This window comes from Poecilia reticulata, linkage group LG20 (genome assembly GCF_000633615.1).
Source record: "Poecilia reticulata strain Guanapo linkage group LG20, Guppy_female_1.0+MT, whole genome shotgun sequence".
Taxonomy (NCBI): domain Eukaryota; kingdom Metazoa; phylum Chordata; class Actinopteri; order Cyprinodontiformes; family Poeciliidae; genus Poecilia; species Poecilia reticulata.
Window position 1 is genome coordinate 19,263,128 of NC_024350.1, and position 13,860 is coordinate 19,276,987.

The 13,860-nt window shown below is 36.0% G+C and overlaps 2 protein-coding genes across 4 annotated transcripts in view; one reads left to right on the forward strand and one right to left on the reverse strand.

Moving 5' to 3' along the window:
- cnksr2a (connector enhancer of kinase suppressor of Ras 2a) overlaps positions 1-2,448 on the reverse strand; it is a 78,836-nt gene extending 76,388 nt beyond the window's left edge. The window contains exon 1 of one of the 2 annotated variants that reach the window (XM_017301866.1): positions 1,823-2,448. In XM_017301866.1, the coding sequence (XP_017157355.1) occupies positions 1,823-1,886 (64 nt within the window). In that variant the 5' untranslated portion in view covers positions 1,887-2,448. The remainder of the gene's footprint in view (positions 1-1,822) is intronic. The other variant, XM_008396461.2, reaches the window with a different exon arrangement.
- On the forward strand, positions 1,467-12,849 carry LOC103456746 (toll-like receptor 13). 2 transcript variants are annotated; one of them, XM_017301867.1, is made up of 4 exons: positions 1,467-1,794; positions 7,557-9,980; positions 11,172-11,289; positions 12,474-12,849. In XM_017301867.1, the coding sequence occupies exons 1-4, from the start codon at positions 1,686-1,688 to the stop codon at positions 12,706-12,708; spliced, it is 2,886 nt and encodes a 961-aa protein (XP_017157356.1). In that variant the 5' UTR covers positions 1,467-1,685; the 3' UTR covers positions 12,709-12,849. The 2 variants fall into 2 exon arrangements, with proteins under 2 accessions (XP_017157356.1, XP_008394681.1); XM_008396459.2 differs by lacking the exon at positions 1,467-1,794 and adding an exon at positions 6,181-6,448 and having other exon boundaries at positions 7,426-9,980.
- Positions 12,850-13,860: the final 1,011 nt, after the last annotated feature.

The window sequence follows — 13,860 nt, forward strand, 5'->3', positions numbered from 1 at the left end:
AGTTTCAGTGACATTAACCAGCCAGAGCACAGAATATATACATAATTCCTTAATATTGATGTGAATCAGCAAACTGCAGAAAGTATTCAAGTCATCAACAAGGAAATAAAATAGAAAACCAACAAACATTATGTGGATGGATGGATGGATGGATGGATGGATGGATGGATGGATGGATGGATGGATGGATGGATGGATGGATGGATGGATGGATGGATGGATCTACCAACCAGCAGAAAGATGGATGGCTGGAAGAGTCCACTTTATTAGGTACGCCAGTTGAATTGCTGGTAAACTCAATCAGCCAATCACGTGGCAGCATTTCAAAGTCTTCAAACATCCAACCTGGGAATCCAACCTGCTGAACTGAGCAGCTTCCAAACAGAACGAAGGGTTGAAGAGCCTTTGAGCAAAACATGGCTGATGCTGACGAGAGACCAGTTTGAATGTTTCAGAAACATTTGGTCTGCTGGTTCCTCACAACCTCACTGACGCACAGAACGAACCAAAAAACAGAAAAAACCTTCAGACAGGAGGGGAAATTATCAGCTTTTAAACCACGGTGTCCAAAGTGTGGCGCAGTGGCCATTTGTGACCCTTGGACTGACTCATCATGGCCTCCAACTACAGCTCAAAAATGCTAATTAGTTTATTTTTAATCAGGGTGACATTATTCTTGACATAAGTTCTTACAATGGAAAATGTTATTTAGAATTTAAAATATTTGTCTTTTTACAACTCAACTTCTAAAATAAGAACTACATCTATCCAGAAAAGTCAACTTTGTTGCTTTTATTTTATTTGTTAAACTTTTCTAAATAGCAAGCATTTTAAAAGAAAATGACTCAAATCCTGTTCCTATGGCTCAATTTGTTAAACTGAGCCTAAAATGTTTTAAACTAGACAAAAAATTTGTCAAATCTACAATGGTGTATTAGGGTCACTGTAGAGAAAAAAAAACAGCAGCAAATTTCTTCCAAAAAACCCCGAAATCTTCAGATTAATCTCAGAAAATTTTTACAAAAAAACATGGAAATTTCTTGGTTTCAAAAATCTTTTTTTTTTACTTTTCAGAGCTTTAAGAGTCAAAAAATTGCAAGAAAGAAATCTGGGAAATTGTTGAATTTCAAAAGTCAAACATTTGAAATGTTTGAAACTTTTTCTAGAAAATTTCTAAGATTAATCTGAAAATTAATTTTTTTTTTCTAGCAGATTTTTGACTTTCCAAACTCAGAAATGTACTTGTTTTTTCAGAAATTTAATGGAAACGACATGAAAATTTGAGTATTTCTGCAATTTTTTTCTAGCAAATTTGTCCCTTATCAACCTCAGAATTTCTACTTTTCTAGAAAATTTCTTAGCTTAACCTCAAAATTTTTGATTTTGAACATTGACTTTTAACATTTCTAGGTTTATTCTAGAAAATTTCAAAGAATCTCAGTTTCTCAGATTTTTTGCAGAAATTTACTCCTTTCACTTTTATGTACATTGCTCAAATACACCACTGTACCAATCTAACTTATCTGAGGTACTCCGGCCATCTCTGGCTTTGGTGCCCTTTTTGTCCCCCAGGCCCTGAAATCTCTAATGCTCGCCCCTGTTGGCAGCAGAGAAGTTTGTCTGTCTCTCCTGCTGTCACTCTCACAGCAGGCTGCATCATCACCCACTGATCATCAGGTGCTAGGATGAGACATGGACACTCTCCCGCGAACACACCTCCCACGCAACATGCACCCATCTACTCCCCTGAGCCGCTGCCTGTTTATCACACGGGGAGTTTCTGCGTGTTTCCAGGTGAGTTGATGGTTACATGACGGCTCACCTTTCATCCAGTCCACCACCTGGTTTGTGCTCCATTTGCTCACCGGCTCCATCACCAACGCCATCGAGTAAACTTTGCGTGGACTCTCCGTTGTGTCGTTACCCCCAAAAGCAGAGCCCAGTCAGGCGGACACACCTCCACCCTCTCCTCCTCCTCCTCTTCCTCCCTTGAGCCCCTCCAGCTCTCTTCCTCCTCCCGCAGCCAGGTGACTCCTTACTTCTTCAAACTGGCTGCGCTGGTCCCGGTCCAGTCCGCGCTCTGCGATTCGTTCCCGTTTGATACAGCAGGGTCCGGTACATCCCTCTGCCGGAGCCTGTCTGACTCCTTTCTCTCTCCCTCTCTCTTTTTTCTCTCTCTCCTTCTCCCTCTCTTGCCCACGGTGCGTCAGTCCCGCTGAGTGTGTGTGTGACAGCTATGGAGTGCGTGTAGGTGTGCGCAGAAGCAGCAACAGCAGCGCCGAGTGTAGGATAGATAAGTCACACCGGACTCCACATCTCTCTCTCTCCCTCTTCAGATATGATTAATCCGCGCACGCGCCCCGTGGGTGGCTGCGCGCGCGCACGTGTCGGTGTATTTCCCACAGGAGCCGCAGAATCGTGTAGGGATGATGGAGATGGAGCTGATTCTCAGAGATATTCATGATTGGAGGCTTCAGCTGCTTTGATGAAACCTAATGAGCCTTCAGCCTCCGGCTGATGTCTTCCTCTCCCAAATCTGGACAGATAAATCAGGTGCCAAGTCGCACCTGAGCAACGCAACTCATCCCTCTCTGCAGGTGTCAGCGACCTAAATGGATCTGGAAGTTACAGTCTTTATGTTCCAACAACTAAGCCACAATTGTTTGAGAGTTTAATGTGGAAAAAGTGGATGTATTTGTGAAAAATACATGTTTTTCCTGGCTGGTGAAATCTGAAAAGTGTGGCATGCATGTTTTTTTTAAAGTCATCGCTCTACCAGTTTTGCACAGCTACAGACTGAAATGTGTTTGTTCTATTTAAAAAAAAAAAAGAAAATAGTCAAATGATTACCAACATAAAAGGTTCCTATAATCATAATAAAGGTTTTTATCTGTATTTTTAAATTATTTCTGGTTAGTGTTTAATTATCCAGGTATTTTTGATTAGCTTATTGGTGGTGGTCCAAATCCCTCTCCTCTTCCCTTAATAAATATAATTATCACTTAAAAACTTAATTTTGTAATTATCTCTGGGTGATATTAAAATTCCTTTGATTGTGTGTTAAAGAAATCTTTAACAGCGCTGTAATGTTGATTTGAAACCGACTGGGTCAGATTAATGAAATAAGGAGAACAAAGGCTAAAATCTGCCTCCATTTGTTGCTTCTTTTTTGTTTTCCTGTGATGTTTTTGTTTTAGATCAGAGGCAGAGCGGTCTCAGGGCAGCTGGTTCATGGTTCATATAAACAGCAGAGCGTTGAGACGATGAACATTTCTGTTTGACGAGAAGGAGCAACAGAAGGTTTTGTTGCCATAGCGACGGTCTGAAAAGCCACCGAGGTGCCGCCATTGAAAAGCTACTTTCTTTAGATCAATAACAGCTTGTTTGGAAAGTTTACGCAGGATCAAACAAGCAAGATCTTAAAAACAAAATACATTCACAGCTCCTAACATTTTTTACCTGCTTTTTTTGTTCTTCTTTTGGCAGATAAACAATCCTACCAACTGTTTTTAATTTAATTTTACTCCACTTTATGAGTGAAAGGAGCTGCTGTAAAGGAAGACATTTCATCTTGTGAAAACTGTAGAAAAACATCAAAATTTAGATGATAAAATACCTGAATCATGAGATGACAGGATTATAATTTAAATCACTAGAATTATGTAAATGATCAGATACAGAGAAGCTATTTTTTAAACAATACTAACACCATTACAGTCAGATGTGGTTTGTTTGATGTACCTAAGTGTTGCATCAATAAGCCGTAGATCTATGGTAAAGATATGACAGTTTTAAAAATGACAGTTTTCTGTTTAAATAGCGACCTCTGCTGGTAACACGTGTAAATGACAACAATGGCAGCAAACCATAGGATTTTTACACATTACAACCAGAAAATCCAGTATATTTCACTGGGACTTTGTGAGGCAGACTGACTGAGTCGATACTTTCACTTCCTTTGTACATCTAGACTTATTTTTGCCAACATGTTTGGAAAAACTCTCCCAGATTTAGTGGAGAGTATCTGTGAAGTTTTATCACAATTTTCTTGACTGAATTTAGAAATGGATTTGTACTTGGCTATTCTAATATATAAATATTAATTCCCCCCAGTTTTTGTGACTTTGCAATTGTGGAAATTCACACAAAATCAACAGATTCTCACATTTTTTAATGCTAAGGTATAATTGAGGGATTTTTTGTGTGCAAATGTTCTGCGAAAATGCTTAAAAACATTCATAAATGGGATATTATGGCCCAAAAGAAGCTAACATGTTAAAATATATATATTTATCTAACATAACATTGAATAATACAAACTAAATGCTATTACGCACGGAAAACTTTATTTCTGTTATTGCTAATAGTTATTGCAGAAATAATATATTAATGTCTTCTTGCTCCTGACTCCTGCCACTGTTGGAAAAATATAAAATAAAACTTGCTAACTTATTTACTGTAAAATTTAGTTTTTATAAGCTGTTTCTTTCAAATAAACACAATAAAATGGCAGACTTTACATTTCAAAATCCAACTATTTTTTTCTTTTGTTTGCTGCTCCTGTAAGGTTAAAATCAACTGCTATATTTTTAAAAAAATTATAATAATTACATTATATAGAATGGAGGCCCCAAATAAAAATCTACGTAGGGCCCCACAAATGTTTGGACCGGCCCTGTGTTTAAGTGATGCTAACTCCCACCTGTAAGTGTTAGTATTTATTACGCTGCTGCCTCAGTTAATGTCAACATAGTCTGTGATCAATATGCTGAGTAACAAAATGTGACATTTATGCACAAATATTGCAAAAATCATTGAAAATATTTCTAAAATAGCAACACAAAATCTGTGATTCTGATTGCAAAAAAAATTAAAAATCTCAAACTCCTGGAGGGACTAAAAATAAAGTGTTCATTTTTTGCTAAAAAAATGAAACAATCTTCACAACTTGTAGTTGGAGAATTCATGATTCCAGTTTGCTAATGTTGAAGTAGATATCAGCTGCGTTTCTGTTACAAACATTCGCAAAAACTCTGTCGATGTTCCGCTAATGTCGGGAAAAAAAAAAAAAAAAACACAATTTCGCAACTACTGTGTTTCCAGAAAATAAGAAACTAATTAAAATCACACGTGAATAAGCTCGTTCACAATCAATCATGCTGTCAAAAAACACACGGCGCCATAATCCTCCATCTACTTCTTTGTTTTCTTCTTCATTGGTTGCGCCAGAGGCAACATCCTTGTTGATCATGTGACTTGTGTGATGCGAAACAAACAAATTTAAATACGGCCAAAAAAAAAAAACACCTGATCCCATCGTTAAAACTTTTTTTTTTATCTAAAAAGAATTACTATTAGTTATTATCAAAATGTCAAATTATAAACAATATGGTCAAAGAAAAAACAGCTAATGTTTGTAGTACCTCTTACAAACACATGAAGCTGTACTTTCCACATGCAAACACTATTTTACTCAAAATTAGATTTAAGAGATAAAGACTATAACATTTACTCAAAAGTAATCATGTTAACCCAAATTGTTTTGCTATTTTTTATTTTTTGTTGTTAGCTTACTGAATTTGTAGCCATTATGTTATCGTGCCAGTCCTGGTTTAACATTGCAGCAACTGTGAGAGAAGCTTCTCACACTCCAGTTGTTTCTGTAAAACTGCAGTTTCAATCCAGTTCTGCCACATTAGGGAAGTGCTTATTCATTACATACGTAAAATAAGGAAGCAACTATGGTTTTGCTGGTTTGAGAAAAGTACCTGGACCATGTTGCAGAGACAGCTAGCAGTTTGATGTCCCCCATACTTACAACTCAAACGAAACCAACAGATTATCATGATTTGTGGTTATTAGGAGATTATTTAGTTACATATACAGCTGCAAAAAGGCAAAGCAGATCTAAACAACTTCTTGTAATCTGACAGGGAAGCGCCTAAAAGCAGAAATAAGATAAAACACTATACAGTAACTGTCAGTTACAAAAACATTCAAAAAGAAAACAGAAAAATGTGAATTCTGCAAAAATAAATAGGAAAACTTTGAAAATAGCAGAAAAACATATATGGTACATATCAGATATTTTATCCTTTTTATTGATTTGTAACAACAAAATTTGGCTTTTTTGACAAGAAAATTACCAAAAAATAGTTTTGAAAATCCAAGCAAATAACATTCAAATATATTTCTGAAATTTTAATTTTATGCTTGATTGTCAGAACAACGGGGAAGTGAAAGTGATTTTGCTTGGATTTCAACAAGAAGCTTCCTCTAACAGGACTTCCAGTTTGACTCACAACAAAGAAAAGGAACAGAAACATAAAAATTGATAGAACAAGATTCAAACGTCAAGATTTCACTCGTCAAACAAATCCTCCACTTTTCGTCTAAAAGTTTTATATTTTACCTGCAACAGAGAAAAGCTCATAATCTGTGATTCAAGGTAAGCACCAGGAAACTATTTGAATTGAGAATTTGTTCCAGTTTCAGTTTCCACAAATTTGTTTGAATTTGTAGTATTTTCATTTCACAATGTTGGTGAAATGGACATGAAAAACATCTCTGTTAAAATGACATTTGTGTTGTTGTGTTGTGTTCGATATAGCTTCAACATTATTTACCCAAATATAACCCAAAGTTAACACAAAACAATAGATACGCGTACAAGACAAGGCAATTACTGAAATAGTTGAATTATTTAAGAATTTTCAACTTTTTAATCTAAACTTCTCTCTACAATTTTATTCAAAGACAATCACTTTCAATAGAAAATTATTGTTCCCACCAAATCACTCAGCTGTAATAAGGGCCATTGTAACTAGGGTTACATGTCAGCCAAAAGATCTCAGAAATTTTCTAGAAAAGTAGAATATTTGCTGGAAAACTCTGACATTTTTAGATTAATCTCAGAAATAATTGAGAGAAAAACATGGACATTTTTCTGAATTTCAAAAGTTGGACATTTATGACTTTTGATACTCAGAAAATTTAAAAAAGTAAAAATAAAATGTCTAAAACAGCAAAAGTCGAAAATATCAAACTTTCAAAACTCATTTACATATTTTATCAAAAGAATTTCTGATATTTTAAAAATTACTGAGTTTTTTTTTGTAGAAAATTCTTGACTTTCCTATCTCAGTGTTTTTTCTAGAAAATTTTTAAGATTCATCTAAAAAAAATAAATAAAATTTCTAGCATTTTCTTGGCTTTTCAAACTCAGGAATTTCCTAGTTTTTTTTATTATTATTATTATTATTTCTGAGATTAATCAAAAGTTTTTTTCTAGAAAATATTTTACTTTTTGAAATTTTCAGAAAATCTATTTTGGCCCCTGAATTTTTTTGAACTTGGGGATTTTGGGGCTTGGTGCAAAAGTTTGGACACCGCTGTGTACACTTAATTACTTTTTTGACTTTTCAGGTTTATCAGCATCTGTTTTGCTGCTCAGGAGTTAAAAATGGGACTGGAGGAAGACAAAACCAAACCAAATGCTGTGTCTAAGTGTTCTGATTATAGCATTGCTTTTCTCCTGATTTACATGATCTGTTCAGTTCCTCCGGCCACCGGATTTTCCCTGAAGAGTTGCAGGATCAGCCTGAATGCAGCCATATGTACAGACAGCCAACTTAAATTTGTTCCTCAAGACGTTCCATCAACTGTGACGAGTTTTGATTTGTCTAAAAACCAAATCTCAAGAATACAACGTTCAAATTTCACAAATCTAACGGTTCTAGAAGACTTAAACCTTCATGAAAACCACATTTCAAAGATAGACAGTGGTGCTTTTGCTAACTTGATCTCCCTTCGGAAGCTGACGCTGAACAACAACAAGCTCGTTAAGCTAGGAGAGTTGGCTTTTGATGGGTTGGGCAACCTCACTGAGTTAAGACTTAACACTAACAAGATCACAGCATTGTCACCCACCGCTTTCCAGTCCTTGACCAGATTAAAACTTTTGGATATTTCTCAGAACAAACTGGAAACGATGTCAAATCTTCATCTGATTTTGCAGCACACGCCACAACTGCAGGAGTTTGTGATAAAAACTAACGTTTTAAGAACCTTTCAGTCATGGAAACTTACCAACCGCTCGCTGGATCTCCAGGCTTTGGATTTGTCCCATAATCCCATAAGAGACTTCAGCGTCACTGCCAACATCTTCCCAAATCTGACTCGCCTCATCATCGGTGACAAGTTCAGCGTCGTACCAATGAAATGGGACGTGAAAAACAGAACTTTCCTCAGACAGCTGGCCAGTCTTGATGTCAGCGGACTTCATACATCTCTTGAAAACATGGAAGCATTACTCAAAACTGTTAACTCCTCGCTAACATCGCTAACTCTGAACAATATAAAACGCAGTCGGACGCAACTGATCAACCTCTCTTGCTCCATCCCAACCGTGTCCAAATTGCAGTTTCGAAGCAACAATCTCCGAACAATCTCTTCGTATTTCTTTAAGCCGTGTGTCAATGTAGTAGAATTGGATTTATCAGAGAATCACATCAAAAGTATTGACGAGAATGCCTTCACATCTATGATAAATTTAACGATTTTGAAGCTGAGTAAGAACAAACTTTCATCGGTTCCTAACGCAACACAAACTCTGCAAAATCTCTCCCAACTTGATCTCAGCAACAACATGATCAGCACTCTGACCTGTCAAGATTTCTCTAGTCAGACGAAACTGAAAGAACTAAGTCTGCAGAACAACTCCATCTTTACGTTGACTGAATGTGCTTTCAAGGGCTTGGTACAACTCCAAATTCTCAGATTGCAATCCAGTCAGATTACTGATTTAAAAGGGGCTTTTAAAACCTCTTTGCCAAAACTGAAGCGGCTGCATTTGAATGGAAATAAACTCACAGCTATTAGAAAGGGGGAATTTGAAGGATTAAAGTCTCTTTGGAATTTGTCTCTACATCAAAATCAAATACAGATCCTTGAAAAGGGTTGCTTTGCTGGACTGTTGAACCTCACCGACATTCAACTACAGTCAAATGGTATTACAACTCGTACCCTAATAGGGCCCTTCCAGGGTCTCTCTAGCCTAAAAAGATTGTATTTAAACGACAATCACATCAAATATTTTAACATTACACCTCTGAGAAAAACACCGTTTTCTGATCTTCACCAGTTGGAAGAGTTGTCTCTTCATGGCCAGCACCACAGGGGAAAGTCTAGTCTACCTTCCAACTTCCTCCAAGGACTAAAACGTCTTTTAAGTTTTAGTGCTAGGAACTCCCAGCTAATCAATCTCGACAAAGACACATTTGTGAACACACCTAATCTGGAAAGACTTGATTTGAGCTCAAATGATTTGGAGATTCTGACGCCAGAGCTGTTTGCCCCAATTCGAAATCTTAAAAGCCTCTACATATCCAGGATTGCTGTTCACTCACTAGACTTTCTTACAGGCGCCAATCTGAACAAGCTGGAGTTCCTGCAGGGAAGACACAACCAATACTCAGTCGTCAGTGAAGACATAATCAAGTCGCTTCCATCTCTTCAGTATTTGGATTTTAAGTATAATAATTTCTACTGTGACTGCAGTAATGCCTGGTTTGTCAACTGGACAATTTTCAGCAAACAGACGCAGGTTAACGACGCGTATAACTTTTCTTGCAATTATCCAGATGACTTCAAAGGCAAAAGGCTTTTGGATTTTGACTTGAAACCTTGCTCACAGGATATCAACTTAATTTGCTTTGCTTCAACCACATCTATGATCCTCTTCGTCATGGCTGGATCCTTCATTTACCACTTCATGCGGTGGCAGCTGTACTATGCCTATTATCTCTTCTTGGGTTGGCTTTTTGACTCAAAGTATAAAAATAAGCAAGCTCCTCATCAGTACGATGCTTTTATCTCCTATAACCACCACGATGAGCCTTGGGTGATTGGTGAACTGTTACCCAAACTGGAAGGAGAGCAGGGCTGGAAATTGTGTCTGCACCATCGAGACTTTGAACCAGGTAAGACCTTTTAAAACGATATTAGCATTTATGTAGAAAAAAAAAAGGTAATTCATTGGACCACCATCCATCTTCATTGGATGAGGGTCCAATAAAAGATGGACCCTCATCTTCATGGGTTTTCATCTTCATTGGTTTACTTCATTTTGCTGGATGATAAATTGCCCCAGAAGTTATTGCAATAAACATTAGTATTGTTGTTTTGAAATTATTTTCAAGTAATATAATGAATAATATTGCAAGAAGATCAATAAACTTTAAATTCTTATGAAGATTTGATTCTGAAACTGAAAGACATTTGGATAGTTAATCCAAAATAAATAAACAAAACAGCAGCAATAACAAATAAAACTAATTATAGAGTTTCTGTAAACAAAGTAATCCTTCAACAGAAGGAGCTAGTTGAAACCTAAACACCAGACTGAAGAGTTTTATAATCCAGTTTTTGGCAGGAAGCAAAGAGGGAGGAGGAAAAGTCATGCAAATGGGAATTATTGAGCTTGACCCTTCCAAGTCGGAAGTGAGGGACGGGAGTAAATGAAATTGTTTTACAACGTTGTTTTTGCCAGTTTATTCATGGCTTCAACTTGTTGAGAAGTTCTAATTTGTCTATGAACGCAACTCACCTGGTGGGGGCTCATAGACGGCTGTATTAACTAAAGTCAGAAATAGCTAGCTTAGAAACAGGACCATACCTCCTCCCTCCTGACATGTTGATCAAATTACTGACTTTGTCTGAATTCACACCACATGATTTATGTCACTATGTCATAAACAGCGTTTCCCCTTAAACCGGAGCAGCATTAAAAACGTACAAAAGACGAGGTGCTAACCAGTTTTTTTCCATACATGCTAGGCTACATGACGGTGCCGTATGGTCTCCATGGTTACTAACGGTTAGGCGCGTACGTTCTTCATAATGCGATATTTTATCTTTCTAATCATATTTACTTATAAAGTTTATGAATGTTAATCTTCTTACCTTGTAAAAAATGTTAGCTGCAAATCCGCGGTTACACCGAGGGTTGCCAGTCATTATGATTAATGGCTGCTATCCATCGCCGCCACATCTTTACTCATTAAAAATTCTAAAATAAAATGACAAGTTTGGTTTGGTCGCCATTGCTTCACTGCATAGAAACCATTGAAGAATATGATGAACCGACTGTTTCTGTACGCACTCACTTCTAGGAAAGCCGATAACAGAAAACATCATGGATGCCATCTACGGAAGCCGGAAGACCATCTGCGTCATCAGCAGAAGATACCTGGAGAGCGAGTGGTGCTCCAGAGAGGTCCAGACAGCCAGGTACACTGTAAAACATTAGACCCAGTTTGAAAACGGAAGTAAAGTCAACCAAAAATTCCTCTGGTTTTATAACTCGGAAATTAACATTCGTGAAACTGATTTATCAAGGGACAGTGCAGTTTTTTTTGTGTGTGTTTTCCTTTTAGTTTTGATAGCTCGTTAATCTTTAGTTTATATAACTTAACAATGTAGTATAAACCGAGTTATTTCACATTATGCAAAAAATTGTTATGGTTAAGTGAACAATAACATATTTCTGTATTTTCACTCACAATTAAATAACTTATTTGAACTAGAATTAAAATTCTTGATTCAGCTTGCATGAACATAATACATGATGCATTTTATGAATGAATTCTGATCTGAAATATTTGAACAAAATGTAGTTAATGAGAAAACATTGTCCTCAACATAACACGGCATATTAGGAACATTGTCAATAGAAAAACAAAAAAAGAGTAAATTTCTGCCAAAATCTGAGAAATTTTTAGATTGCTGAAAATTTCTAAAAAAAAAAAAAAAAAAAAAAACTAATAAGTTTCTGAGTTTGAAAAGTTGAAGATTGGCAATGAAAAAAAAATAGGAATTTTGAGATTAGTCTCAGAAACTTTCTTAGATAAGCATAAAAATTTAAAAGTTTTGAAAGTTTTACTAGGTCCAAAATGTTTAACATTTAGATTTTTTTTTTATTTTGAAAAGTTAAACATTTGCTAGAAAAATAACTCATCTGGCCCTAACAGAGGAGCCATGTTGTGATGACATCCTGAAGGCGGAGTGTGAGAAAGAGCAGGAGCTTCTTAAAGAGACAGAGGCCCAATTTCAAGAAGTTAAATTACTAAGTCAATTTTTTTAAGTCATATTTGATATATATGCCATTTTTATAACAACTGAAGTGCTATAAAATGGCTCTATATGCCTGGAAAATACATAATACTTTATGTATCAATGCCTTAATACCTTTAAGAACTTCTTAGATATGTGTCCTTTATTTCCTTTTTGGTATTTACCTGATTTTTTCTTTGTGGCTTTTGAGATTTTTAAAATAAAAACAATACATTCATCACAGCTCTTTTCCTTCCACATTTACTAATCTAAGCTATCATTGCGTCCCCTCTCTTAAATCCGACATAAACCTTCAGGTATTTCTTGTCCTAAAGCCGTTTCGTTTCTCCTGGCCTCCTCAGTTTCCGTCTCTTTGACGAGCAGAAGGATGTGCTGATCCTGGTGTTTTTGGAGGACATTCCCACCTACCTGCTGTCTCCTTTCCAACGCATGAGGAAGCTGCTGAAGAAGCAGACCTACCTGAGCTGGCCGCGCGCCGCCGGCCACCCAGAGGTGTTCTGGGAAAACCTGAGGAAGGCTCTGCAGACCGGAAACGATCCAAATGAGGAAAACTTCCTCAGTTTGACACAGGAATGAGAAGGAAATATCTTTACAACCAGAGAACAAATGTATAATTTAGCTGAGAAATACATAATCATATGTATATCTTCTATCAATTTTGTGTTGTTACTACACTTTTAATTTATGTATTTATTAAATCTAATATGTTGTACTATGTAACGCTCTAATTTTATGCTTTTTCCATGTAACTCATAACTGTGTTTATACTTTTTGATTGTGTTTCTATATAAATTTTTTATTTTTTTACTCAGAGAAATAGATTTATTGTGTGGAAATAGTTGCAAAAGCCAAAACAAAAAAAGTTTGTTCTGTAAAAACAAAGCTAATGTCTCATTAATAATTAATACCCCAATAATTAATAATAATTAAATATATTATTTAAATTCACCCCCGTGGGTGAATTAATAATAATTCACCCACTGGGGTGAATTTAAATAATATAACATATATAAAAAACAGAATTAATGATAAAATACTGTGCAGTAAGGCTGACATTTCAACATAAAATTCAACAAAATGTATAAAATGTGCATTTGCATAATTTATGTAGTAAAATCAGACTATTTGTTGTCAGTAAAAATAAAACTGTGCAATTTCAAGTATGTGTTAAAAATTTAATTGAAAATATAAAAATAAAAAATTTACAAAAAAAACTCAGAAAATTTGAGATTACTCAAAAGGAGCTTTGTCTGGCAATACCCTTTCTTATTCAAATATTCTAGAAAAAATGTAAAAATTTGAGTTTCAAAGGTCAAATTTACAAATTTTTGTCTAATTTCAAATTAATCTCTTTTTCTCACAAGCTTTTGACTTTTTAAACTCAGAAATGTCTAGAAAATGTTTGATACTAATTGTAGTGACCATTTGTCTCTAAACTTAAATTCAAAAATCAAAAAACTCAAAACTCGAAGGTGATCTAAAGAAAAGGTGAATCAAACTCAAATAGTCACCTGATGCACCGTGGATTCTGGTTTACGCAGCAAAAAAGGATCAAAGGTCAAAATATAGTTCTTTGGTTTTATTTGCAGATCAGGCWAAAGGTTACAGGCTTCTRCTCCTATTCCTGCMCCTGCTCTCTGACTGACAATAGAAACCGATATGACTTATTGGCTGATTCTGTAGGCTGGTAAAAAACCTTATGACCACCCACGTGCATAATATGCTACC

Bases quoted from the DNA above. Each gene is read 5' to 3' on its own strand.
- LOC103456746 (XM_017301867.1), top strand. From the start codon at position 1,686: ATGAGACATGGACACTCTCCCGCGAACACACCTCCCACGCAACATGCA. The intron at 9,981-11,171 runs GTAAGACCTTTT...ACTCACTTCTAG, and splicing joins CCATCGAGACTTTGAACCAG to GAAAGCCGATAACAGAAAAC. The intron at 11,290-12,473 runs GTACACTGTAAA...TGGCCTCCTCAG, and splicing joins AGAGAGGTCCAGACAGCCAG to TTTCCGTCTCTTTGACGAGC.